General features: G+C 36.5%; 2 protein-coding genes across 6 annotated transcripts in view; one reads left to right on the forward strand and one right to left on the reverse strand.

The window, feature by feature from the left end:
• LOC123774617 (golgin subfamily A member 5) overlaps positions 1 to 12200 on the reverse strand; it is a 42427-nt gene extending 30227 nt beyond the window's left edge. The window contains exons 1-6 of one of the 5 annotated variants that reach the window (XM_045769089.2): positions 12089 to 12174; positions 8831 to 8889; positions 5299 to 5479; positions 4385 to 4649; positions 3980 to 4112; positions 1965 to 2079 (exon numbers count right to left, since the gene is read on the reverse strand). In XM_045769089.2, the coding sequence (XP_045625045.2) occupies positions 1965 to 2079; positions 3980 to 4112; positions 4385 to 4649; positions 5299 to 5479; positions 8831 to 8858 (722 nt within the window). In that variant the 5' untranslated portion in view covers positions 8859 to 8889; positions 12089 to 12174. Of the gene's footprint in view, positions 1 to 1964; positions 2080 to 3979; positions 4113 to 4384; positions 4650 to 5298; positions 5480 to 8830; positions 8917 to 12088 lie in introns of all 5 variants that reach the window. The other 4 variants (XM_045769091.2, XM_045769090.2, XM_045769092.2 and 1 more) reach the window with 4 other exon arrangements.
• Positions 12201 to 15483: 3283 nt separating this feature from the next.
• Positions 15484 to 26966, forward strand: LOC138351884 (uncharacterized). Its single transcript, XM_069303909.1, has 6 exons — positions 15484 to 15819; positions 18616 to 18719; positions 20219 to 20267; positions 22295 to 22383; positions 24285 to 24464; positions 25779 to 26966. The coding sequence occupies exons 1-6, from the start codon at positions 15753 to 15755 to the stop codon at positions 25890 to 25892; spliced, it is 603 nt and encodes a 200-aa protein (XP_069160010.1). The 5' UTR covers positions 15484 to 15752; the 3' UTR covers positions 25893 to 26966.
• The last annotated feature ends 599 nt before the right edge of the window (positions 26967 to 27565 follow it).

Consider the following 27565-nt stretch of genomic DNA (forward strand, 5'->3'; position numbering starts at 1 on the left):
CCTCAGCTGTGTTTTCTTCTTGTTCCTTTTGAAGGGCTTGGAGTTCTTTGGTGGTCAGTTCTTTGTGTTCTTCCATCAACTCCTCCACATCTGCACCATCCAATTCCAAGCCCATTTGCCGGCTCAGAGTAACAATTTCTTCAACAATAGGCACATCATTTACAGGCTCAAACCCCTCGAAGTCTAGTTCTGGCACACATTCAGAACTCCAGAGATTTTCTCCAGCCAGAGATCAGGGTTCTTTGAGTCACTCTTGCCAGGCTTTGTCAAGTTTTAAAGCACTACAAATGTTAAAATGGTGTTGCCTCACAACACTATGAATACCACTTCTTTTTCTAAATTTTTCAAACCATCCCCTGCTTGCCTTAAAGTCTATCGTATCTGCACTCGTTCCAGGGGTTTTCTTTACAAGGTCTTCGTGCAATACCCTGGCTTTCTCACAAATGATGGCCTCTGAAACACTATCACCCATTAACTCCTTGTCGTGTATCCAAATTAATAACAACTTTACCACATCCTCAAGCATTTTTGTTCTTTGTTCTTACGCCTTTTGCCACTTTAGCACTCATAAAGTCCTTTTTCTCGGCAAGTATAGTGCATATCGTTGACGTGGATTTGTTGTACTGCCTACAGAGTTCAACAACACGTGCACCATTTTCATGCTTCTGAATGATCTCGTTTTTTCTCTATTGTCATTCTCACATGCGATTTCTTGCCTTGATCCTTACCACTGGCTTTCTTGGAACCCATGGTGAGATATGTATTAACAACTTTTATGGTCAAATGGACGAAAATCCAACAAAACACTGTAAATCCTGGTGAAGAATTCAGGTGGGATAGTCACTAGGCACTGGTAAACTGAGGGGCAATCGCAGTGCCCCCAAGAGCTAGGTCGGCCTGTACGCGTATCAACACCCTTGTATTCCAAGGCAACGCTTGTATTCCGATGTAAATTTTCCGAGCAAATCCTGCTCGTAATCCGAAAAACTCGTAAACAAGGACACTCGTAATCCGAGATACCACTGTATAGATGCCACACCTGTGACAGGTAAAACTGTTCTTCTTGAAAAACAGCGCCATCTGTTGCATGTAAGAGCAACACACATGCTATATTAAATATGTTACAATTCCATTTCATTGTTTCTGATTGCATTGATAAATTGAATTTTCATAGATTTTGATTTAATTATTTTGAGTGAATTGAGCTGTGTTGTTTACCGTACCATTGATTTCGTGAGTATAGTTTTATTTTTTTTATTTTTTTCATATTTTCATTTCACTTTTTAACTGTTTTTCTTATATTTCAGTGATGGGAACATCAGATCACTTGATGTTCCCAATTTTCTGACGGGAACATCAGACCATTTGGGAAGGCATCGAATGAGGGAGTGGGGAATGGTGGGGTTGACGAGGGGACGGGGGAAGTTTGGGATGGTGGGGACGAGGGGATGGGGGAATGGAGAATGGTGGAGAGGACAAAGGGACAGGGAAGTGAGACATGGTGGGAAGGAAGAGGGGATGGTGGAGTGGGGAATGGTTGGGAGGCCGAGGAGACGGGCGAGGGGGGAATGGTTGGGAGGCCGAGGAGACGGGCGAGGGGGGGAATGGTGGGAAGAACTGGGGGACAGGGAAGGTTGCTGTGGCTGGGTACTGCTAGTTGTTTATAAATATACAGTATATTATATTGTTTACAAATATACAGTATATTATATTGTTTACAAATATACAGTATATTATATTGTTTACAAATATACAGTATATTATATTGTTTACAAATATACAGTATATTATATTGTTTACAAATATACAGTATATTATATTGTTTACAAATATACAGTATATTATATTGTTTACAAATACAGTATACAGTATATTATATTGTTTACAAATATACAGTATACTCTTGCTTTCAGAATCAAAAGTTCTGTATGCATTAGCAAGGCATTAAGAGACAAAATATTTACCTGGTGCTGCCATCTGTGCTGGGTGGAGCTGATATATTAACATCAGTGGGAGTGTCTACTGTTACATATGCATCAGTGTTGGCTGATCCACTGCCTGAGCCACAGCTGCCACTCTCTGTTAACAGCACTGAATCATGAAAATCTAGAAAACATAAGTTTTTAATATAGGTACTGTAATTCATTTTACAGTGCAAGAATAACTACCATTTATTATATACAGTATACTCATGTAATTGTCTAATTTTGCAATACAGATTAGGGAGCTAAAAGGTGGAGGATTGACAATTATACCATTATGAAAAGTCTGAAATTGGTGATTATTATTTCACCAAATTATTTAAAGAATCGGGTTTGGAGCATATGTGACATAGCACTTTACCATGGACTTGTGAGGGCATGATATTGCCTTCAGGAGCAACCAAGTAGGCTCAGTTCAGAAATTGACATGTACAGTGGACACCTGTTGGAACAGACTCTACCTACCCTGAGAATAACGATGTCAGGGAAAATTCCACTTTTTACCAAGATTATCATGATCAGTTGTAACAGAAATAACAGGAGACTTCCTGTGAAGTGAGCCAATGTAATTGCTTCATGAAAATTCTGTGCCAAAAAGCTTAAAAATTAAACAAACAAAAATTTACAAATTTACCTTTCCATATAATTATAGTATCAAAATATGTGCACAAGTGTATTCTATATTTTGCACTAATATAATAATAATCTTCAGTATAAAAAAAATATAGCAAAGTTTGCATGCAAATGAAGTGTTTTTATAAAAATTTACAATATATTTATAATACAGTAATTTGTATGTAAATGTAATATGTATGTAAATGTAAATACGTATGTAAAAATAAATGTATTTTTTATGTAAATGTAAATGTATTACATTTGTAATAAATGCAAGAGGCCCAACAGAGGTAAGCTACAGATGTTGAACAGGAGGCACCAGGCAGAAGACTGAGGGGTTAGGTTGGCTGTGACCTCATGTGACCAAGGCTAGCATCTAGTTGGCAGTCGGGCACATCACAAAATACTTGCCCTGTGGTAACATTCATTTGTCTTGTTTAAACTAGATGTGCCCAATTTCCTTCAAGCAGTCATTTGTTTTGTTATACCCATGGTCTCTCTTGGGAGTTTTCCAAGTTTTTGGGGTTGATCTCTGATCTACTAGCTTCCCTCACCTTGTAGTCAAATTATTATTCTGGATTCCATTAAGTATGGATATGGACCTATATCCAGTATGGGTCACGAAGGTCTGATGTGTTGAACTAAGACTTGGTGGTACCAAAGCTAAGCTAAGCTTTGGAAGTTACCGAGGGACCCTCTTAGGAACCCTCTACGATCCAGGTCAGGGGTCATCCCAATCAGTTCACAACCAAAGGGGTCTCTGGTTCAATTCCTGTGGCAGGACAGACATTTGGCTCTGTTTCCTTTCACCTTATACCTTTGTTTACCTAGCAGAAAATATGTACATGGAAGTTAGGTCATCTGTGCCTAACCTTGTGGGTTGCATCTTCGGGAAAGTCAGTTGCTGGCCTGGGGTAAGGGGAGACATTAATAAGCCTAACAGGCTTCCTTGTTCCCCAACAATGGGAAACTGAAAACCATAATTTCAGCATATTTTATATACAAGTACATGACATTTTGGATACAATGGTAAAACTTCAACACGAGACAATTACATGCATGTCTCAAGTGAATGGCAATGCAAAAGTTCTGAAGGGTAACAGTTTCAAACTTCAATTACAAAGATTTTTTTTTTCTTTTGAAGGGATATTCCTGTTTGGGCCTTAAGCGTCTGGCAGGACTAGTAAGTGTTACTCAATTTTTACTTAACCGGTGGAATGACTACTATTCCTCATTAATAAATTTTATGTATTTGAGCTTATTTGAATGTGTTTAGTGAATGGTAAAACAAATATGGTTTCAAGAAAAATGTATATATTTTGCCTAAACCATGGACATAAAGAAAACAAAGATACTAGGGTATTAATACTTTCACTATTTACCAATATCAATAGTAGCAGATCCTGGTGTTTCACGTCCACTGAGAGCTACTAAAGAAGATGCAGAGGACACAGATGACTGCCGAGAATGCCCCAGACTATTGATAGCGGAAGTAGTCATATTAGTTGAGGCGATCTGTAACATTTTTAACATTTTCCTCAAGTTATTCAATATACAGTACTATCATCTAATTTTAATTAACCTGGATCACACAGTTGATGCTAGATACTGAACTGCATATTAATTATTCAAACTCAAAATTAAAAGCAGCAATACAATCTTTTATGTACAAGCTATGTATATAATTTTCACATTTGAATAAGTCAATAATTATGATAAAATAGCACAGAATACAAGAAATTTCTAAAAGCCATAACCAACTACACATCAGATTGATAGAAGCTCACAAGATCAGCTTGATGGGTGGTGGTGGTTGGCAGTGGCTGAGTCTCCTGTTGTGTGGGGCTGTTCAAGAAATCAATCAAAACTTCATCTCTGCTGGTACTGCCCTTTTTCTTTGCACTACTCTTTTTAATTGTGGATTTTGGAGAGGAAGTAAGGGAGGCTCCATGTTCTGCTTGGAGGCTAGTGCCGTGTGCAAAAGTTGAAGTTCCACTGACACCATAACTGCTCAAGTTGGATGGCACACTTGAAGAGCTGTGTAATCCTGATCTGGAAATATTACAAATAATGATAGTATTAAATGCACTGCATAGAGCTGAACATCCTGCATACAGTATCATATATTCTCTGCATACTTATGCAAGTTTGGTAGTACAGTTAGGTTTGTTCTAGACTCACAACTGGGACTCCCAGGTTCAAATCCCGGGTGAGACAGAAATGGTTGGGCATGTTTTCTTTCACCTAATGTTGCTGTTCACCTAGCAGTAAATAGGTATCCAGAAGTTAGGCAATTGTTGTGGGGTTGCATCCTGGGAAGGGTCAGAAGTTTGACCTTGATATAAGCCTGAAGTATATATATACATAGGCATCCTGTCCCCTCATAAAATGAATTACAAAACTGTTCTGTTCTAAAGTCAAATAAGCCCTTTAATTTGGTATTATTTACTTGGGTAAATTTTTAATTAAGCAATATTTTTAGGCCTTTGTTATCTTTTATCAATTAGATATCCGATACATTACAACCAAATTACTTAAATTATTAAAACTGAAACCTGCCACTTTCATGCTTATTGCAAAAATAACAAGTTAATTCATATGATTTAATTCAAGGATTTGAAGCCATAATTTCAACCTAATTTATGTTTAGTTACATCATATTTAAGTACAGTATAGTAATGAAATCATAAAAAAAGCTCACCTTTCATAATTAGTTAAAGGAGGGGTAGTTCTGGCAGCATCATACTTAAAAGATGGCTTTAAGGTGGCCGAGTTTCTTCTTTCTTTATTAAGAACTGTGGCAGCCTCGCTGTCTAGCTTATTAAGAAGGTGCTCAGCTCGACCAGCCAAGTCAGTTATCCAAGACATCTTTAATTCTTCAGCTGCAAATAAAAAATTTAAATGAGCTAAAAATACTAAACTTCTGCAATTCTTATTATTTCCTAATAAGTTAAAATATAAATTGACACAAGGCACAGGGTTAAGTTGATCCAGCCTGCAAGGAAAATATGGCTGGCATTCTATTTGCGTGTCAATTCACATATGCATTAGTATGTCACACCAACTTAGAGAAAGGGGGTGGAGGTTTCTGTTTAGGTCCAGTTCAAACATTATATCTGTCTTATAATTTACAAGTTTTATTATTCCAAACAGGAGACATTCATTTGTTTTAGGTGATGACTTTTATTTGTTTATTTTGGGTTAATGCTTTTACTGTAATTGTTTTTATTTAAAGATGGCTGTCATATATCAACACGAGCAATTTAAAAATTCAAAATACAGTATTATCTTTATTTACTGGTAATGCTATGAGCCCCAAATTTTGCTTATTCCCTTTGGAATCTTAATACTATACTAGGCAATGCATAACACAGCATCTACAAATTTGTACAAATTTGGCTTTGCTTTAACAGTTTCTGCAGTTTGCAGCACTCCATATGATATTTGTCCGAAACGCTATGCGTACTAGTGGCTTTAGGTATTGTATGTACTAGCTCTATTTATAAATCAATCAGAATGTTTGTAACTCTGCATCTATGTATGTACTTTTCCTAAATAAAATATTATTATAATTATTATTTATTATTATTATTATTATGATCACTCTAATGATTTTCCTTCAAAAATACTTTCATTCAAGATTTTATTCACTACTTAACAAATTAGTCAATGAAAAGGAGTAACTACAAAAATACAGAACAATGCCACTTTATCATTGTGACATCGTGTGGGGGAACAGGAAGCCAGAGTGTACTCATACACATTAGGCTTTTGTGGAGGGTTCCCCCCTACCTCCTAAGGTTGAATTACTGACCCCGCCTAGGATGCAACCCCACAACAAGCTGACTAACTCCTGAGTAGCTATTTACTGCTAGGTGAACAGAGACATTAGGCAAAAGGAAATGTGCCCAACCATTTCTGTCCCACCCGGGATTTGAACCCGGAATTCTCGATTGTGTGTCGAGAATGAACCAGACTATACTGTACTACCGGGACCCTTGCAGTCAAATGACATCTGCAGTCAACATCACAAAACCCAGCAGTTCCTGCGGTGTCAATTCATGCCAAAACCAAGTCAGTTATATGCATGTACACACAAAATATGACAATAGATAAGTGAAATGGTGATATCAGAGATCAACTTAAAAATAACAGCGTTAAATGTAAAGAAATGCCATTTTCTGGGTAGAGCCCCGGAGGCTTCCTGGAGCCAGGGAGTCTCCGGGGCTCCCCAAAAGAAAAAAGGGTTGTGGGGAATCACAATACAGCAATACACAACTGAAAAATAAGACTGGTTCAGAAATAATGAATGGCAAGAGATCACAAAAGAAAAAACCAACCAGATGGGCAAAAAAATTATGGAGACAAAGTAGTACATGTGCAAAAACCATAAATGATCAGTTTCAAAGTGCATTTGCATAAAAGGAGGATCTCACAACACCACACACTTTAAACTTTACAGCATAACTTAGATGTGCCGAGAGACAATGCAATGAAACTGTTTTAAGATTAAGCCAAACTCAAAGCAGTAGGGACAGACAGAATTTCAACTTGGGTAATAGAATTGGTTCTACCATTAAGTGCACACAAGAAGAATTTACTTGCAGAATAAGCCAACTATAAAGTTCTCATAGTCAAAAGAGTGAATCCTAACATGCTGACTAATACATAACTAAGTACAGTGGTACCTCAGCAAAATTACAAATTTAATCTGTTCCCAGAGACGGTTCATAAACTGAATTTTCCCCTAAGAAATAATGTAAATTGGATTAATCCGTTCCACACTCCCAAAAATATTAATTTCAAAGTAAATTTTATACCTAATTCACCCAAATCTTTAGTACTAAAGTTTGTACAAGGTATTGCTTACCTTTATTGATGACTCTTGTTGGCATATGGAAAATGGTGAGGAAATGGGGGGGGGGGGGAGAGGAGTTAGTGTTTAGAAAGGGAGTCCCCTTCCATTATAACATCAGGTAGTGATGACATCTCTGGGGAACTCTCTATCCCTACGTTTTGCAGGAGTACCACTAGGACTTGGTTGTGGCTCACTGCTTGCTTGTCTTACTAAGAATCTGTTTATTCTTTAAAGATTCTTAACTAAAGACAGAAACATTTTAACATTTGTCTGTAGTGAGACATCACATTGTCATTTAAAAGGTCAATGCAATGGCATGCTACAGCTTTATCTGGGGGAGTTTTCTCAACAAAACTTTGAAGTTCTCCCCATACTTCACACATTTTCTTATTGAGGAAGGGACATCCTCTACTGCCTCTACTCACAACTATTTTCTTAGGCTGAACTTTACCACTGACTTTCTTGGGACCCATGGCGAGATATATAATAATTACTTTTATTTTCAAATACCCAAAAATACGAAAAACGCTGAAACTCTTTGCAAAGAATTCAGGCGCGATTGTCACTAGGCGTGGTGGCACTGAAGCGTGGTCGCTGTGCCACCACGCTCTAGGTTGGCCATACGCATATCAACAAACTATGTTACCCGAGGCAAAGTTCGTAACCCAATTTGGATTTTATGAAGAAATTTGGCTTGTAACTCGAAAAGTTTGTAAAAAAGGGCATTCGTAAGCCGAGGTGTCACTGTACAATAATTGAAGGTTATTTAATACAAATTTAAGAACATAATTTATACAACTTGTCATGATACTATGTAAGGGTACTAATATACCAACCCGTCCTCCTAATAGTACATCGCATTTTGATGTATACTTTCCCCGAGGTCAAAAACTGACATACTAAAAATGGTAGCGGCTTGCAAAATTGATGTGATGCTCCGTTTTCTATTTGTGGGTCCTTGGGTAGATTTGGTTTGGGCAATTTAGTACCATAGTTTAGTGACGATGGGAATGCTTGTGAGAATGGGCTGGAAATACAGTATCATTTAAGGCTAAATTAAGATGGGCTCTGAATGGAGTTCTTTTATAATAATTTTATAATAAAGATGAATAGTGTACAACATTGTTTAAAATGCACACCTCTAGACACATAGAAGAGCAACTTCCCCAAAATTGATATTCAAAATACTGTACTTTGCTATTCTTTGCTGGTTGATAACACTGCAAGCATAATTGAAACCCTATTGTCAAAAATCTTCTTCACTGGATAATTAATAATGGTTTCCTTAGAATCCATGTAGAAAATTTAAACTCAATAATGTGGTTGCAAATGTGTCAACAAACTTAATATTTAATTTTCTCTTAATTTAACCCACCGTCTTCACTCTTCAAACTCCTCTCCATTTCCTTCAGGTATGTTGAAGAGAAGTCTGTTCTGGTGAATAAGTGCAGAGATGAGTTTCTGTTAATGGATATTAATAATTAAACAAATAAGACTAGAAACAAATCTATGCAATATTACTTTAAAACTTTAATTAAAGCTTGGAGGTGGATTTAATTTTACTGTGTTCATTTGTGTCAGGCAAATTTTAATGCTTTACAGTTTACATAGAATATTAATACAGAGAGATAACCAAGCAAAATGCAAATTTAAAGGACCAATTAAAACATACGTTTTGGGGGATACCATTTTATTACTAATAAGACTATACAGTACTGTATAAGCTCACTTATCCGAATTACATGGGAAGGATCTCCTGCCGGATAAGCCAGACATGCGGATAAGCAGAATTCTTACTGGGAAAGTCCAAAATTTAACATATTCAATATCTTTTTCCACAACCAATGTAATTTGAATTGCCACAAACTATAATTATAAAATATTCAAATACAGTACAGTACTGTAATTAATTTTAAACAAACTTCAACTTACTTTGTTGTAGTTCATCTTCTTGATTGATGCACATCTTTAGGTTATGAATTCTTGAAATTTACATAACCTAACCTAATACAAAACTAAAATTAACACTTAAAATTACTGTACAATACATGAGCTTGGCAATATATCTTGAGGTTATCTTGAGATGATTTCTGGGCTTAGCGTCCCTGTGGTCCGGTCCTTGACTAGGCATCTTTTTGTTACACACTCCAAGGAAGCAGCCCGTAGCAGCTGTCTAACCCCCAGGTACCTATTTACTGCTAGGTAATGGGCATCAGGGTGAATAAAAACCTTTTTGCCCATTTGTCTCCACCTCCACTGGGGATCGAACCAGGAACGTCAGGACTATGAATCCGAAGCTGATCATTCAGCTGTCAGGCGCCCTACCTGAGGCGAAGGTCAATTTTAACTGCCAGCTGCTGCAGCCTCACTGTCTGAAGGCTCTTGACTTGCTTGTGAGGCCTCACTGGTTGAAGGGCCTTTGGCTGCTGTTCTTACAAAATAAGAATCAATTTAGCTTGCCCCCATGTTCATTGGCCTTTTTTTTTTTTTTTTTTATGATCAGCTCTTTGGTTTGCTTCAGGTATTGATAATATACGTTTCCAATTTCTGGATTAGCACAGTTGGATGAAAAATTAATTAGCATGTCAATAGAAGACAAGAGTAAACTGTATTTTGTTGTCTGTGGTGTTGGTTCCACATTGCCATCTTTGTTCTCTTCTTCATCCACATCACCAGTAACAGACTTGAGAATCTCTTCTTCACTCATCATACCATACCCTGGGGAGGTTAGCATCTCTTTCTAGCCATTCAACCCCATCAAGTCTTTCTAAAGTTACACCAGCATTTCTGAAAAACTGCCGGATAACCCAAAGGCTCAGAAAAGCGGCATTTTTATATGGAAATTCAGTTTAAGGCTTCATTTGTACCAAGACCTATTTAGCCTACTGCACTTTAATTTTGTTATAAGTTTTTTGAAGAAGAGAAATGTGGAATGGATAATTTATTTAGTTGGGTCATTCTTTTTTAGGGCATATGTGCAGCACTGAATATTAAATGCTATTATCAATCATACAACTAGCTAAAATTTTAATGAGCTCACTTCTGTCTCATAAGTTTTGGAGATTTGTAATTTTCACATTAGTTCATGCCAGCAGATAAACAAAGCATATTCAGACTTATTAAATAACCAAGAAAATCTTAAGTTTAGGGACACCACTTAATCCTTAGACAGCGGTTATTGTCAATTGTTGATTCACAGGGTAACGCGGTTATCATCATATGAAGATTTCAAAAATTATTGTCTGGGGTTATACAGTATATATATCATGAAAATATGGATATAATAGGTTTATGTGGATGTAATGGAATTTACTGTGACCCATGAAAAAATCTTGCACCATTTCATGGTACAAATGTGGTTATTGTCATGAATGTTACCAGAGGAATGCAGTTATCATCATATGATTTAAACAATTATTGTCTGGGTTTTACATGTGTGATGTAAATATGGATATAAAAGCTCTCTGTGGATGTAAACAGAGGAAACCAAGTAATAAAACAATCAGTGAAACATCAGAGAATAAATCAAGATGCGTCAGCAAAATCGAGCACCAGACTCCAGGCACAAGTGCCAGATGCAGACTTACAGTGTCTCCACCCAATGAAATTACATATATTTACAGTACTTATTTTTGTGCTTTTCTTATATTTTGCATACAAATGAATAATTCTATAATGATTTTTTTTTGTTTTGTTTTGTATAGGTGGATATGACCATTTGTCCATAGCCTCTGTCTAAGGGTAAATTACTTGAGTTAGATAAATTTTAATGATGGGAGTCAACTTTAAAAATTATTTCAATATCTGCTATGGGTCACTTGAGAGAAGACACACACACAAATTTGTATTTAGCCTTGTATACAGTACTTGGAAAAAATTAAAATTTAGAAGAGAAGAAATATGGTATGAGGAAAAACAGATTGTTGCAAAAGCTGTACCACACAAACTAGAGCATCGAGTGTAATAAAATGCCCCGTCTGAGTGCCACTCCGGTAACTCCCTTAACTAAATTTAATACTTAGACAATAGCTCATGACTTGATATTTTTAATTACAGAAATTTATGAGAATGGAATTCTGCTTATAAATCCCTATAATTATGATTTTACATATCTTGGGCAATTATTACATAAAAAAGAGAAACCTTATAATTATACATATAATGCTAGTAATAAAACAATTATAAAGTACTGTATGTGGCATTGCAATGCCCAGAAATATCGAAGAAATATATCAAGTTAAAGAACGTATTTGCGGGTGGTGGGGACCTTTAACAAGGAGCCAGCTTCCTGTCCCCATGGAGGCTACTAGATAAAATGTTGACCTTCAGGTAAATTGTCACTTTTAACACCCAAGACAGATCAACAAATCTAAAACTAACCAGTACTGCCTAACCTAACAATATATACCATCTTAACTAAATAAAGAGCCTTGTCGACGCCTGTGTACTGTCTCACAGGTCCAGAATGGGAATTACTTACGTGGCAAAAGGAAGTCTCCCCAACTACAAGTTAGTTACCAGGAAACTATCTTTTTACAGGTCACATTTTAATGAAAAACTGAAAGTACACCTTTGAAACTAATGACTGACAATCATTTAACATATCGTTGCAAAATTCTACAGTAGCACTAACCATAGAGATTACTTTTCCCTTGTTTGTTTTGCTTCTGTGGTGAGCTTTTGACGTGTCTAGCTGGTGTTCGCCTCAGCCCAATCCTCAATCCTAGTCTGCGTGACGTCACAAGTCGCTTACGTTCTTCATAACATTAACTTTTTTATTATAAATTTAATCTGTTTTGTATGCAACAATATAAAAATATATATGATTAAATAACCAGACCTTCATATATAACCAGAGATATTTGGATATCTTCTTAATGAAAACAAGATTACAAAAACAAGATTACAGTCTCCGTGGTGTAGTGGTAAGACACTTCAAGTTCAAGTTCCGCGAGCGCTATGTCATGGGTTCGTATCCTGGCCGGGGAGGATTTACTGGGGGCAATTCCTTAACTGTAGCCTCTGTTTAACGCAACAGTAAAATGTGTACTTGGATGAAAAAACGATTCTTCGCGGCAGGGGATCGTATTCCAGGGACCTGCCCGAAACGCTACGCGTACTAGTGGCTGTACAAGAATGTAACAACTCTTGTATATATCTAAAAAAAAAAAAAACACGAACAAATGGCTGTTAGAGTTTAATCCAAGCAAATGTAATGTAATGAAGATAGGGGTAGGAAGCAGGAGACCAGATACAAGGTATCACTTGGGAGATGAAATACTTCAAGAGTTCGAGAGAGAGAAAGACCTGGGGGTTGATATCACGCCAGACCTGTCCCCTGAAGCTCATATCAAGAGGATAACATCAGCAGCATATGCCAGGTTGGTTAACATAAGAACGGCCTTTAGAAACTTGTGTAAGGAATCTTTCAGAACATTATATACCACATATGTCAGACCAATCCTGGAGTATGCGGCACCAGCATGGAGTCCATATCTAGTCAAGCATAAGACTAAAATGGAAAAGGTTCAAAGGTTTGCCACCAGACTAGTACCCGAGCTGAGAGGTATGAGCTACGAGGAGAGACTACGGGAATTAAACCTCACTTCGTTGGAAGACAGAAGAGTTAGGGGGGACATGATCACCACATTCAAGATCCTCAAGGGAATTGACAGGGTTGATAAAGACAGGCTGTTTAACACAAGGGGCACACGCACTAGGGGACACAGGTGGAAACTGAGTGCCCAAATGAGCCACAGAGATATTAGAAAGAACTTTTTTAGTGTCAGAGTGGTTGACAAATGGAATGCATTAGGAAGTGATGTGGTGGAGGCTGACTCCATACACAGTTTCAAGTGTAGATATGATAGAGCCCAATAGGCTCAGGAACCTGTACACCTGTTGATTGACAGTTGAGAAGCGGGACCAAAGAGCCAGAGCTCAACCCCCGCAAGCACAACTAGGTGAGTACATCTATCTAAAAATCAAAGAATATACAAAAATTAAGATAAAATTATTCCACATGTTAAAAACTAAAAAATAGAACACGTGTCAAATATTTCTTACTACATATAACACAATATTATACATTAGCTACATTTCCCAAATTTGCCTACACACACACACACTCATTTTTTTCCAATTCAATATTTCTTTCTTTATTATGTACCCCATACCCATCCCGTGGGCGGTGGTGTTAAGGATTACAGAGGCACATAATCGGTTCAGGAACTGAACCCTCTAGTTCGTTTAGCTAAGCAAATAACAATCTTTTCACGCTAGTTACACAATTATAAATGTTTCTTCTTACTGTTGATGATAATTGAAAAATCAATTCTCCAAAATTCATTTTAATTTCTAATCTGACGCGACACTTGAACGCGTTTCGTAATAACTTATTACATTTTCAAAGACTTTAATTTACACACACACACAATTATAACCTGCAAACACTAAACAGATTGGTTAGGTTCGGTCATATATCTATGTTAGTTTTAACTCAAATTTCAACAAATTAACTTATCATTAATGAAATGGACGGATTTATCATTTCATAAGAAAAAAATAAGAAAATATATAAATTCAGGAAAACTTGGCTTATTAGACAAATCGGGACTTGCATAGTAGGCCGAGTACGACGTTCTGGCTACTAGGTACAACATACAACCTGGAGCAACAGGGATCCATTAAGGAACATATAATCTCTTCCCACAACCAGACCATCACCGGAGAAGTCTTAACAAACAACGCAGATATCATCGATAGATCCAGCAATAGCAGGCGACTTGACATCTGCGAGGCACTACACATCAAGAAGTCAACACCAGCAATCAACAGCCAATTAATGCACAACTATATTCTACCAACTTCAAGACTCCGTACCAATATAAAAGCATCAAGAGGAAACATGGGCCAATAGGCCCTTTGCAGTTACTTCCATTCTTCCCTTTCATCTTTACCCATTTAACCGTGTTCTGTCTTGTGTTGAAAGTTTGTTCACCTCATCCAAAACTGTTGTAACATATCACCTCACCCAAATACGAGTATATAAGACAAAAGCTGTTTAAATATTAGCATAGTAAAACTCTGTTTAGTGTTTGTAGGTTATAGTTGTGTGTGTGTGTAAAGTAAAGTCTTTGAAAATGTAATAAGTTATTACGAAACGCGTTCAAGTGTCGCGTCAGACTAGAAATTAAAATGAATTTTGGAGAATTGATTTTTCAGTTACCATCTTACTTTTAATCTTACTTTTTCGGTCAGATTTAACAACATATGTTTACAAGAAAGATTGCTACCAAAATATACTAATATATATATATATATATATATATATATATATATATATATATATATATATATATATATATATATATATATATATATATATATATATATATATATATATATATAACTGAAAACTCACAGCCCAGAAGTGACTCGAACCCATACTACCAGGAGCAATGCAACTGGTATTTACAGGACGCCTTAATCCGCTTGACCATCACAACCGGACATAAGGAAGTGATAGCCGAAGCTATTTGAACCACTTCCCCGCCGGCACTCGGATGGTAATCTTGGGCTTAGCATTTTATGAAATCACCTCATTTTTGGGGGGCAACATGTGAGGAACACAAATGCGAACAAGCCTGAATGGTCCCCAGGACTATATGCAACTGAAAACTCACACCCCAGAAGTGACTCGAACCCATACTGCCAGGAGCAATGCAACTGGTATTTACAGGACGCCTTAATTAATCCGCTTGACCATCACGACCGGACATAAGGAAGTGATAGCCGAAGCTATTTGAACCACTTCCCCGCCGTCACTCGGATGGTAATCTTGGGCATAGCATTTTATCAAATCACCTCATTTTTTGGGGCAACACGTGAGGAACACTCCCTCAAGTTTCCTCTGCCTCCCTCCCATTCATTCTCTTTCCCTTTGTAGCTCCCTCGATCCCATTCTCTCTCTCTCCATCCCTTCCTCCTTCCCGTCCTTTCTCCCAGTGAGCAAAAGATTCATTTAACGGTATCGATGTCGAATCAAGTTTAGCCACCATGAATCAGCTTTATCGATATTGAAACAAAGTGAGCATATAGGCCCAACAACGGTTGAATGTTAAGCCTACCAGGAGCCTCCTGCAGCCGTCCCACGGTCCCCTGGTGCGGTCTGGCTATCGCAGTGACCACGGTGCCTTCCTCTCTGCAGCACCTGCCTGTCACATCTCACACTCCAAGTACTCCAAGAACTTGCATGCTCGGATCGAGGACCAGGATCGAGGATTTATCACATTTCTATGGAGAAGATATCTGATACAAGTAAAGAGGCGAAACACCAGGATGATAATGAAAGCCAGAAAGAAAGTAAGTGGAGCTGTTACCATCGCTGACTGTACAGTTGCGTACAATGTCATGCTAATTAAGCTACATATCCTAATTCGATCTCATTATTAAGTAAATTTTGTTCACATTATATAGCAACATGAGAAGCATAAGTGCATAATATTCCCTTTACAATTATCTGAAAATACAGATACGTTAAAATATAATTAATTGTTCAAAACGTTTAACACTCACAAGCATTATACTGTATTGAAAAATACTTCTACAGGTAATACTACTATTAATAATAATAATAAGAATACAAATTATATTGATATTAAAGCCCGTATATTAACTTGAAAAGAGTAATAAAACTAATACGGAGTACTATAATATTTTCCTGGTGCTTGTGGGGGTAGCACAGAGGGAGAGAGGGATGAGGAAGAACTGTTATCAACAGGATGTAGCCTACAGTATCAAGGTGACCACGCCACTGTACTACCTGCTGTAGCTTACACCAGCGACCACTCCACAACTATGCCTGCTGTAGCCTGTACATTAGTTACCACTCCACAACTATGCCTGCTGTAGCCTGTACATTAGTTACCACTCCACAACTATGCCTGCTGTAGCCTGTACATTAGTTACCACTCCACAACTATGCCTGCTGTAGTATAAACTACTCCACTACACTGCTGTAACCTACTCCAGCGACCACTCACTACCATGTTTGCTGTAGCCAACACTATTCTACTATATCTGCTGTACCCTAACGTATCACAATGACCATACACTACTAAGTCTGATGTATTCTACATTATTACAGCCACTACTACATTCTACCCGTTGTTGACTAACTAGCACAAATAACTAAACTACTCTCCCTGGTTAGCATATACCATCAACAAGTCCACAACTCTGCCTACTGTAGCGTATATATATATATATATATATATATATATATATATATATATATATATATATATATATATATATATATATATATATATATATATATATATATGTCGTACCTAATAGCCAGAACGCACTTCTCAGCCTACTATTCAAGGCCCGATTTGCCTAATAAGCCAAGTTTTCACGAATTAATGTTTTTTCGTCTACCTAACCTACCTAACCTAACCTAACCTAGCTTTTTTTGGCTACCTAACCTAACCTTACCTATAAATATAGGTTAGGTTAGGTTAGGTAGGGTTGGTTAGGTTCGGTCATATATCTACGTTAATTTTAACTCCAATAAAAAAAAATTTACCTCATACATAGAGAAAAGGGTTGCCTTATCATTTCATAATTAAAAAATTATAGTAAATATATGAATTCAGGAAAACTTGGCTTATTAGGCAAATCGGGCCTTGAATAGTAGGCTGAGAAGTGAGTTCTGGCTACTAGGTACGACATATATATATATATATATATATATATATATATATATATATATATATATATATATATATATATATATATATATATATATATATATAAATATATACATGTCGTACCTAGTAGCCAGAACGGTTAAGACAGGTTAGGTTAGGTTAGGTAGGGTTGGTTAGCTTCGGTCATATATCTAAGTTAGTTTTAACTCAAATTTAAAAAAAATTAACTTATACATAATGAAATAGACAGATTTATCATTTCATAAGACAAATTTGGGAAAATATATAAAATCAGGAAAACTTGGCTTATTAGTCAAATCGGGCCTTGCATAGTAGGCCAAATACGACGTTCTGGCTACTACGTACAACATATATATATACATATATATATATATATATATATATATATATATATATATATATATATATATATATATATATATATATATATATATATATGTCGTACCTAGTAGCCAGAACGAACTTATCAGCCTACTATGCAAGGCCCGATTTGCCTAATAAGCCAAGTTTTCATGAATTAATTGTTTTTCGACTACCTAACCTACCTAAACTAACCTAACCTAACTTTTTCGGCTACCTAACCTAACCTAACCTATAAAGATAGGTTAGGTTAGGTTAGGTAGGGTTGGTTAAGTTCGTTCATATATCTACATTAATTTTAACTCCAATAAAAAAAAATTGACCTCATACATAATGAAATGGGTAGCTTTATCATTTCATAAGAAAAAACTTAGAGAAAATATATTATATCAGGAAAACTTGGCTTATTATGCAAATCGGGCCTTGCATAGTAGGCCGAGTACGACGTTCTGGCTACTAGGTACGACATATATATATATATATATATATATATATATATATATATATATATATATATATATCAGCCTACTATGCAGCCTTCTCAGCCTACTATGCAAGGCCCGATTTGCCTAATAAGCCAAGTTTTCATGAATTAATTGTTTTTCGACTACCTAACCTACCTAAACTAACCTAACCTAGCATTTTCGGCAACCTAACCTAATCTAACCTATAAAGATAGGTTAGGTTAGGTTATGTAGGGTTGGTTAGGTTTGGTCATATATCTACGTTAATTTTAACTCCAATAAACAAAAATTGACCTCATACATAATGAAATGGGTAGCTTTATCATTTCATAAGAAAAAAATTAGAGAAAATATATTAATTCATAAAAACTTGGCTTATTAGGCAAATCGGGCCTTGCATAGTAGGCTGAGAAGTGCGTTCTGGCTACTAGGTACGACATATATATATATATATATATATATATATATATATATATATATATATATATATATATATATATATATATATATATATATATATATATTCACTTAATACTTTATTAATAGCCAAAATAAGATTCTGGAACATGACGCAATTCAACGATTCTGTGTTTTTGTAGGTTTTTCTGAGACGTTCCGAGAGAAACATTGGCTGGCCTTCTCCAAGTTCTGGTACTTCTTCTCCCTGAGGACTGGAGCGCTTATCGTCGCTTTCCTGGAGATTGTGAGTACCACCCGCACCCGGAGTGTCAGTTTCTGTTCGGGGAGAAAAACTCGCGCCTAGTGAGGGGGAACTTATTTATTATATATAAAGATTTTAATACATATTTATATAAATTATTATAAAATATTATTATAAGATATTATTATATTATAAAATATAATAAATATAAATAGTTGTAAATATTTCATTTATGAATAAGTATTATAAGCGTAACTGATAAGTAGTTACATAATTCAATTTTAATTTCTTTTTTTATTATGCACCCCATACCTATCCCGTTACCCCTTTGATTCTAAGTAAGTAAAGAAAAAGAGTTTCTATAAATTATTCCCAAGAGTTAATTTCCAAGGTCCTTCGAGTTCATAGTTACTGATCTGCCCTTCCCTGTGAGGCCAGTAATGCAGTCACATTCGGTCAACAGACAGGGGGTGGTGGCAGCCTTAAGTTAAGCATTATTAATTATTAAGTCATAACAACAGTTGTATCTCCCCTTTTAAATACTTCAGTTTAACATAGAGCTGGTGAGCTCAGTAAGGGTCAAAGTGGGCTTGGTAAGTTGTGTTAAGCTGGGGTTACAATAAGGAGGTGTTACAACTGGTGTTACACAATGACACTGACCGAGGCTATGCCTGTGCACAACCAGTGACACTGACCGAGGCTACGCCTGTGCACAACCAATGACACTGACCGAGGCTATGCCTGTGCACTAACCAGTGACACTGACCGAGGCTATGCCTGTGCACAACCAATGATAATGACCGAGGCTGTGCCTGTGCACAACCAGTGACACTGACCGAGGCTATGCCTGTGCACAACCAGTGACACTGACCGAGGCTGTGCCTGTGCACAACCAGTGACACTGACCGAGGCTACGCCTGTGCACTAACCAGTGACACTGACTGAGGCTATGCCTGTGCACTAACCAGTGACACTGACCGAGGCTATGCCTGTGCACAACCAATGACAATGACCGAGGCTATGCCTGATAGTGACACTGACCGGGGCTATGCCTGTGCACAACCAGTGACACTGACCGAGGCTATGCCTGTGCACTAACCAGTGACACTGACCGAGGCTATGCCTGTGCACTAACGAATGACACTGACCGAGGCTATGCCTGTGCACTAACCAGTGACACTGACCGAGGCTATGCCTGTGCACAACCAGTGACACTGACCGAGGCTATACCTGTGCACAACCAGTGACACTGACCGAGGTTATGCCTGTGCACTAACCAGTGACACTGACCAAGGCTACACTTGTGCACGAATTTAGGCGTTTAACACACGAAATAAACGACAGTAAAGTATTAGGCTTTAAAACGAGTCTGGGCTTGAAAGCATCTTCAGCCTCAAAATGTTAGAGAACAAGCGTTTCTATTTCATCGTCATTGCACTTTAAGAATTAAAGATTTGTTATTTTTATTTATTCTCGATAACCTTTCAGTTATAATGTTCAGCTGTAGTTTGTATCTTAGTTTGATTTCTTTTAATTTACAGACTATCTTCATGGCCTGTTTTGCATACTTCATCCACGTGAAAACTAAGGGTGAGTACCAAAATGAAACAGCGCGTTGGTGATTAGTGAGTACCAGAATTCATCATAGCGTTTCATTATACTATCTCAGCCTCATACGGCTTTCCTTTTTGAGGCATTATATATCCACAACAAAACTTTTGGCACTGTGCTCCACAAGAACCTCATTAGAAGGCAGAAGATCATTGCAATGGAATGGATATTCTAAGTTGGATTATGGCATGGATATTATTTGGCCATTAACGTACATCTCTCTGTCTCTCTCTCTCTCTGTTTCTCTCTCTCTCTGTTTCTCTCTCTCTCTGTTTCTCTCTCTCTCTGTTTCTCTCTCTCTCTCTGTCTCTCTCTCTCTCTCTCTCTCTCTCTCTCTCTCTCTCTCTCTCTCTCTCTCTCTCTCTCTCTCTCTCTCTCTCTCTCTCTCTCGCTCTCTCTCTCTCTCTCTCTCTCCTCTCTCTCTCTCTCTCTCTCTCTCTCTCTCTCTCCCTCTCTCTCTCTCTCTCTCTCTCCCTCTCTCTCTCTCTCTCTCTCTCTCTCTCTCTCTCTCTCTCTCTCTCTCTCTCTCTCTCTCTCTCTCTCTCTCTCTCTCTCTCTCTCTCTCTCTCTCTCTCTCTCTCTCTCTCTTTTAGTGTGTGTAAACTAAAGTCTTTGAAAATGTAATAAGTTTTACGAAACGCTCTCAAGTGTCGCGTCAGACTAGAAATAAAAATGAAATTTGGAGAATTGATTTTTCAGTTACCATCAACAGTGAAGAAAAATGTAAGAAACATTGAGAAAATTCGTGTTAGAATTATTAATCTTACTTTTTCGGTCATATTTAATAATATATGTCTACAGGAAAGACTGCTACTAATATATATATATATATATATATATATATATATATATATATATATATATATATATATATATATATATATATATGTCGTACCTAGTAGCCAGAACGCACTTCTCAGCCTACTATGCAAGGCCCGATTTGCCTAATAAGCCAAGTTTTCCTGAATTAATATATTTTCTCTAATTTTTTTCTTATGAAATGATAAAGCTACCCATTTCATTATGTATGAGGTCAATTTTTTTTTATTGGAGTTAAAATTAACGTAGATATATGACCGAACCTAACCAACCCTACCTAACCTATCTTTATACGTTAGGTTAGGTTAGGTAGCCGAAAAAGTTAGGTTAGGTTAGGTTAGGTAGGTTAGGTAGTCGAAAAAACATTAATTCATGAAAACTTGGCTTATTAGGCAAATCGGGCCTTGCATAGTAGACTGAGAAGTGCGTTCTGGCTACTAGGTACGACATATATATATATGTCGTACCTAGTAGCCAGAACGCACTTCTCGGCCTACTATGCAGGGCCCGATTTGCTTAATAGGCCGAATGATTTTCTTTATTTTCAATAAATTGTTTCCAATTAGTTTATTTGAATTATTATTATTATATTATATTAAGACCATAATTAATTGACTTAGTTGTGTTAGTTTAGGTTTGGTTAAGATAAGTTTGGTTAGGTTAGGTAGGGTTGGTTAGGTTCGGTCATATATCTTCGTTAGTTTTAATTAACTAAAATTTAAACAAATTAACTTATACATAATGAAATGGACAGATTTATTATTTCATAAGAAAAAAAATAGAAAAATATATAAATTCAGGAAAACTTGGCTTATTAGGCAAATTGGGCCTTGCACAGTAAGAAAAGTACGACGTCGTTTTTTCGACGTCCTGGCTACTAGGTGCAACAAGGCAGAAGAACTGTGGATACAAATTGCAAAAGTTTTGATTCTGAAAAGACCTGGGGAGATATTGATTTTGTAAACAGGGTTACTGATTTATGTAACAAGTTACTGGGTAACATAACAGACATGGGATCACTGGACTGTTTCAAGCAAAGGTTAGACATTTATATGATTGAGTTCGGCTGTGCCTAAGCAGGAGCTGGCTTGCACGGGCCAATAAGCCTCGTGCAGAGTTCTTTATTCATATGTGTCAAGTAAATTGTATTACTTTTACTCCAGTTTTTGACATATATTTCCTTCTAGATAATGCACAAGAATACAATGACATGCTGATATGCAGCGTTTTGTTTAACCTGCTGATAACGGTTCTCCTTATCATCGGAGCTCTAAGGGTAAGTTTAACATGCTGATAATCGTTCTCCTTATCATCGGAGCTCTAAGGGTAAGTTTAACATGCTGATAATCGTTCTCCTTATCATCGGAGCTCTAAGGGTAAGTTTAACATGCTGATAATCGTTCTCCTTATCGTCGGAGCTCTAAGAGTAAGTTTAGCCTGCTGATAAATTTCTCTTTATCATACGAGCGTGGCATTGATAAGTTTGTGTGTGAGGACAGGTAGAGTTCATCGTAAAATAAACACGTTACTCATTTACCACTGTGTGTTTGTTAGAGTTGTTAACGTCTCATTTACACTTAACAACGTGATTTACCGTTGGTTGTATGTAGTAGTATGGATAAACTTACTTCTATTTCTAGACTTTGCATAATATCCTCGATCTTTGCATATATGAAACGGTCACTTATTACTGACCCATAACACAACTCTTAGAATAATATTTTATGACGGATTTCCTTCAGATTTTGGAAGCAAGGCCCAAATCCAGAGCCGAACGGAATTTATTATTGCGCGTAGTGTAAGATTTCCTCGGGGTTTAGAGCATAATTTAAATAAAGGAAACACGCCTACTTGTCCAAGACCTATCATGTTTTCACGCAATTGCTCCATTTATCTCGGTCTAGCTATCTACAGTAGCTTGCCGTAATATGTGAAAGGGATAGATACTGTACGTGCCTATATGGGAGGTGTAATATTTCCCTCGGTTGCGGTCGAGCAAAAAAATAAATAAATAAAAAGTGAAATTGGACACTTCTATTTGCTTTCTGAAAGATATTCTCTCGCGGTTCAACATGCTTCATGTTATTTCAACTTGTTTCTCAGGTTGGTAGAAGAACGTCGTGTGGGGAACTGTGTTAAATGCTTTCTGACAGTCTTGGAGGATGTGTGGTATATCAGCCCAGTCTTATTTTTCCTGGTCGATCATTGACATCTTGTAATATAACTTAGCAAACTTTCAGTCAAATTTTTTTTGTGAGGACCAAATTTGAAGCTTTGTCACAAAATGTGTTTGTTCTAGGCGTTCTACTAATCTCCCGGATAATTTCTAGAAGACCTTACAGAGTATACATGTCGATGATACAGGTCAGTGCCTAATGTCTATTCCCCTGCTTATATATAAGTGTGATATTAGCAGTCTTCCAGCTGTGGTAGTTTCCCCTCTCCAGTGAAGCATAATAGATTACTAAAATTAAGGGATGTTTGCTCAGAGTTTCAGCTGCATTCTTTATCATTCATGAAGAGACTGATACTTCAGCTTTCAGCACTTCTAGCTCTACAAATATTTTTTTATCGTTACTTCATCTGTTGTAACTTCTGCGTTGCTATGTCTCTCATTCAAGGGTGTCATGTCCAATACCTCCGCGAGGGCGCTCAGTTTTAGTTCAGTCACTGCTAGGACGCTTTTGTTTAGAACCATTTATATTTACATTTGTCCCTCCTCATCGATGTAGTCATATTAGTTGATCGATTACAGACATTGTCCTCGTGATATGTCTGTCTAATGGTTTCAGTCGTTCTTTAGCAGCGATGCGATATAATTCTCGAGTTTTCTCTGATTCTCTTATGAGTCTCACACGTTCGTTTCTTTGTTGCAATTGTTTGGGCTTGTCCCCTGACCTGCTCTCCCCTGGCCTCTTCCAAATTCTCGTGCTTATCTTTCATTATTTAAGGCAGAAACATGTGTTTTGTTCATATGTTTTTTGAGTATATTAATAAATATTGTAATTTATATAGCTGATAACAATTAATGATGGCAATCGTACATATGTAATGATATGTTTTAATATATTGTTCCTGCTGTTTCAGTTGTAGGGAAAAATGAGTTGTTTAAAAATTACTTGATTAACAAGTGCACTTAATTGACCTTAAACATGCACTGATATACTTGTGTTATAGAAAAATCAGACTATGGTGATGGGGTGGCTGTGGCTGCGGGTGGGGTCCGTCCTGACAGACCTGTTCACGGGCCTTGCCGTCAGTGCCGTCATCAGGCAAGAACTACTCTTTGGCATCATATTCGGCATGTGTTTCTTCATCTTCCACAACATTGTGATGGTCCGATCCTATTATCTCAAGGTAAGTTTTATTTTATGTAGTTACTGTATCTCCTTTATTTAAAACGCAATAATACAATATGTACTTTCAATAAAGCAAATAAATATCCTCACCTTCGACAAAACCCTAGCACAACTAGCCTCAAATAATAATTACATACAATCACTCTATGTATCATATATAACATTAAACAATAGAAATTTGCACAACGGCATTTTACATCAACAGATACAAGGGCTAGTCTCTATCAAAATCACTGAGCACAAAGCTCTTGTAACATAGGTCTGATTTAAACTGGGTTTAAAATGCTTGCCAAGCCATTCCCTTGATATTAGTTCTTTAATAATATCAAGTATCAAGTATCTAGGATTGCAGGAAGTAGTCAAATGTCGTAGAAATGCCTGTTTCTTTATTGACAGTAGAGGAGCGTTAGTCTTTAAATAGCAGACGTCCAGTATACCAGAATATTGTGATAGAGTGTAGAGAGAATGTTAAGAAATTAGAAAAAAATGGATATATAGTAAGATTCATGTGGATCCCTTCACATGTGGGAATACTGTTGAATTAGGTGGTTGATGAGATAGCAAAGAGAGCCACGGAAAAAAAACTCTTGTCGATGTTGTATGTCAGATAACCTTGAAACAAATAAAAACAAGAATCAAGATGATCCAAGAGGGTGAAGAAATGGTAAAAAGAATGACAATGGCGGACAGTAGTAACACACTTAAGAATTATTCAATAATAAATACAAATTCGTCCTTCACCTATGGTAGAGGAAAGTCTACTTGGAAGGATTCAGTTTACATGAGATTAAGATTAGGATACAAATATTTCTGGTAATACGGTGTTGATGTCAGTGAAAAAGAAGTGTAAATTATGTAGTATGCCGCACGCCCACACCTTAGAACATTATGTATTAGAGTGTCAACTTATTGATAACTATAGAAATAAGGAAATAAGTAGTGTACCACATCAAATTGTTTGGATGTGTGATAATGGTATGATAGACAGAATACTTAGGAGCTACATGAATTTTGCCCCAAGAGTGTAACACTTATATGCTGTGTTTACTATATTAACCTGCAATGTTAAATGGGATTCTTGCACTGTATTGTGATTTGTGTATTTATAATCACTGAATTTGTGCGCCTCTTGAGGGACTTGAAGTAGAGGGGGTAGAAATAGCCTAAACTACTCTATCCCTTTGAGATGTATTTTTTTCATGTCTCAATAAACATACTTGAACTTGAACTTGAACAATTAGATAACCTAATATAATCAAGGAGTTTTATCCAAATAGTTCTTGATAAATAATAACATTTTCTACATTTCTAGATGAGTGCCCAGACGTTGCATGGTGCTTCGTGTGACCAGAAGATGACAGAAGATTTATATGCACGATACAGAGCTGGTTTACTCACCAAGAACACACAAGAGGGCAAGAAGTAGGCCGTAGACACACTGCCTATAAATACCTCTAATGATATCCCCTGCCTTCAGATACCTCTTGTGCCTCCCCTCCTCACATGACACGGATGTCTGGGCACCTCCAGTCCGCAGGGTAATGTCCGCAGGTTTGTTTTATGCTGGAATTTGCGTATCTGTGACGCATTTTCAGTTTCAAACGTGCCAAATATTAAGTCTGGAGGAGCAGTGAATAAATATTATGAATTTGAAAACATTTGCAGAATTTTAGAGGGTTAATTTTGCATTGTTAGTACATAAATAACTTTGATTAATGATATTCTGGCTGTATAAAACCCCTTATATTTATGGAATAACAATTTGCTATGTAAAGTTTACATTGTTTTCAATGGAGCTCGAAGTTTAAAATCGTTTGTGTGCATGTGTCTTTACTTGACAAGTAACATCAAATATGGCTAGGTGTACTTTCTGAAATATTCCACTAAGGAAATTCATATTCCAATTTTGAAGTTGGAAAGCGTAGCATAGGCTCCTTGCACAATGTCCTGTATATGGTCTTTTAGTGAAAGTTCACTATCCAGTACCTCTAGATCTCTTTGTTAGAGGTTTTTAACGCCTTTTTACATAATTTATAAGTTGTGTGTGTGTGGATTTAGAAGCTTGAATGGTTATCAAGCAGCATTTAACAATATTCACTCATTGATCCCTCAAAGAGTCAGGTCTGCAGCTAGGGTCCCCCAAGCTGCATGTGCCAATCGTGAATTGATTAATGGTTTTATAACAAATGTAAGTACAGTACCTACAATATAATCATTGTATTCGGTTCCACTGGAATGTTTTATAAATAAATTATTGTTAATAATAATAATAATAATAATAATAATAATACTAATAATAATAATAATAATAATAATAATAATAATAATAATATTATTAATTATTTTTATTGTTAATTGAAGCTTGGGGACCATTCATGTTTCTACACAAATCATGATGCATTTAATAATAATGACACAAATAATGAAAGAAGTATATTGTAAATATTAAGATTAAATGTATTTAGTTTATATATATATATATATATATATATATATATATATATATATATATATATATATATATATATATATATATATATATATATATATATATATATATATATATATATATATATATATATATATAGGGGGGTACCACCACTGGTGTAATTATAGGGACCCACAGCCTCAGAGAAGGGAACACAGAGCACTCAGGGAAAAACTTGACATTTAACTCTGAATACGAAAGAGTGTTCACTTCTCCTACCACCCCCTTTTTTTTTTATTATGATGTACACTTTATTATGCAAGGTTATACAGTTACATATCTGATTTTATACAAAAAATGAACATTAAGAGGACACAAGAAATATATATATATATATATATACACACACTGACTGTTCCAAAAAATTAGAAGTCGTCTGACTCTGACACGCCAAGGTTCATGGAGAAATATGTTCGAATCCTCCAGGAGTAAAGAGTATTCTGGGGCATGTTAGCTTGGGGACCATACAACCTTGACGCACACATAATATTCGCATGTCGCGTAACTCCTGCATGATGAAGTGATTTGAAGATATATCTGATCAGCTCTCTGTGACTGATATATATCAATCACAGAGAGCTGTTGGGAATTGGGTTAAAGGTCAGACGACT

This window comes from Procambarus clarkii, chromosome 51 (genome assembly GCF_040958095.1).
Source record: "Procambarus clarkii isolate CNS0578487 chromosome 51, FALCON_Pclarkii_2.0, whole genome shotgun sequence".
Lineage (NCBI taxonomy): Eukaryota > Metazoa > Arthropoda > Malacostraca > Decapoda > Cambaridae > Procambarus > Procambarus clarkii.

Bases quoted from the DNA above. Each gene is read 5' to 3' on its own strand.
- LOC138351884 (XM_069303909.1), top strand. From the start codon at position 15,753: ATGGAGAAGATATCTGATACAAGTAAAGAGGCGAAACACCAGGATGAT. The intron at 20,268-22,294 runs GTGAGTACCAAA...ATTTCCTTCTAG, and splicing joins CATCCACGTGAAAACTAAGG to ATAATGCACAAGAATACAAT. The intron at 22,384-24,284 runs GTAAGTTTAACA...CTTGTGTTATAG, and splicing joins TTATCATCGGAGCTCTAAGG to AAAAATCAGACTATGGTGAT.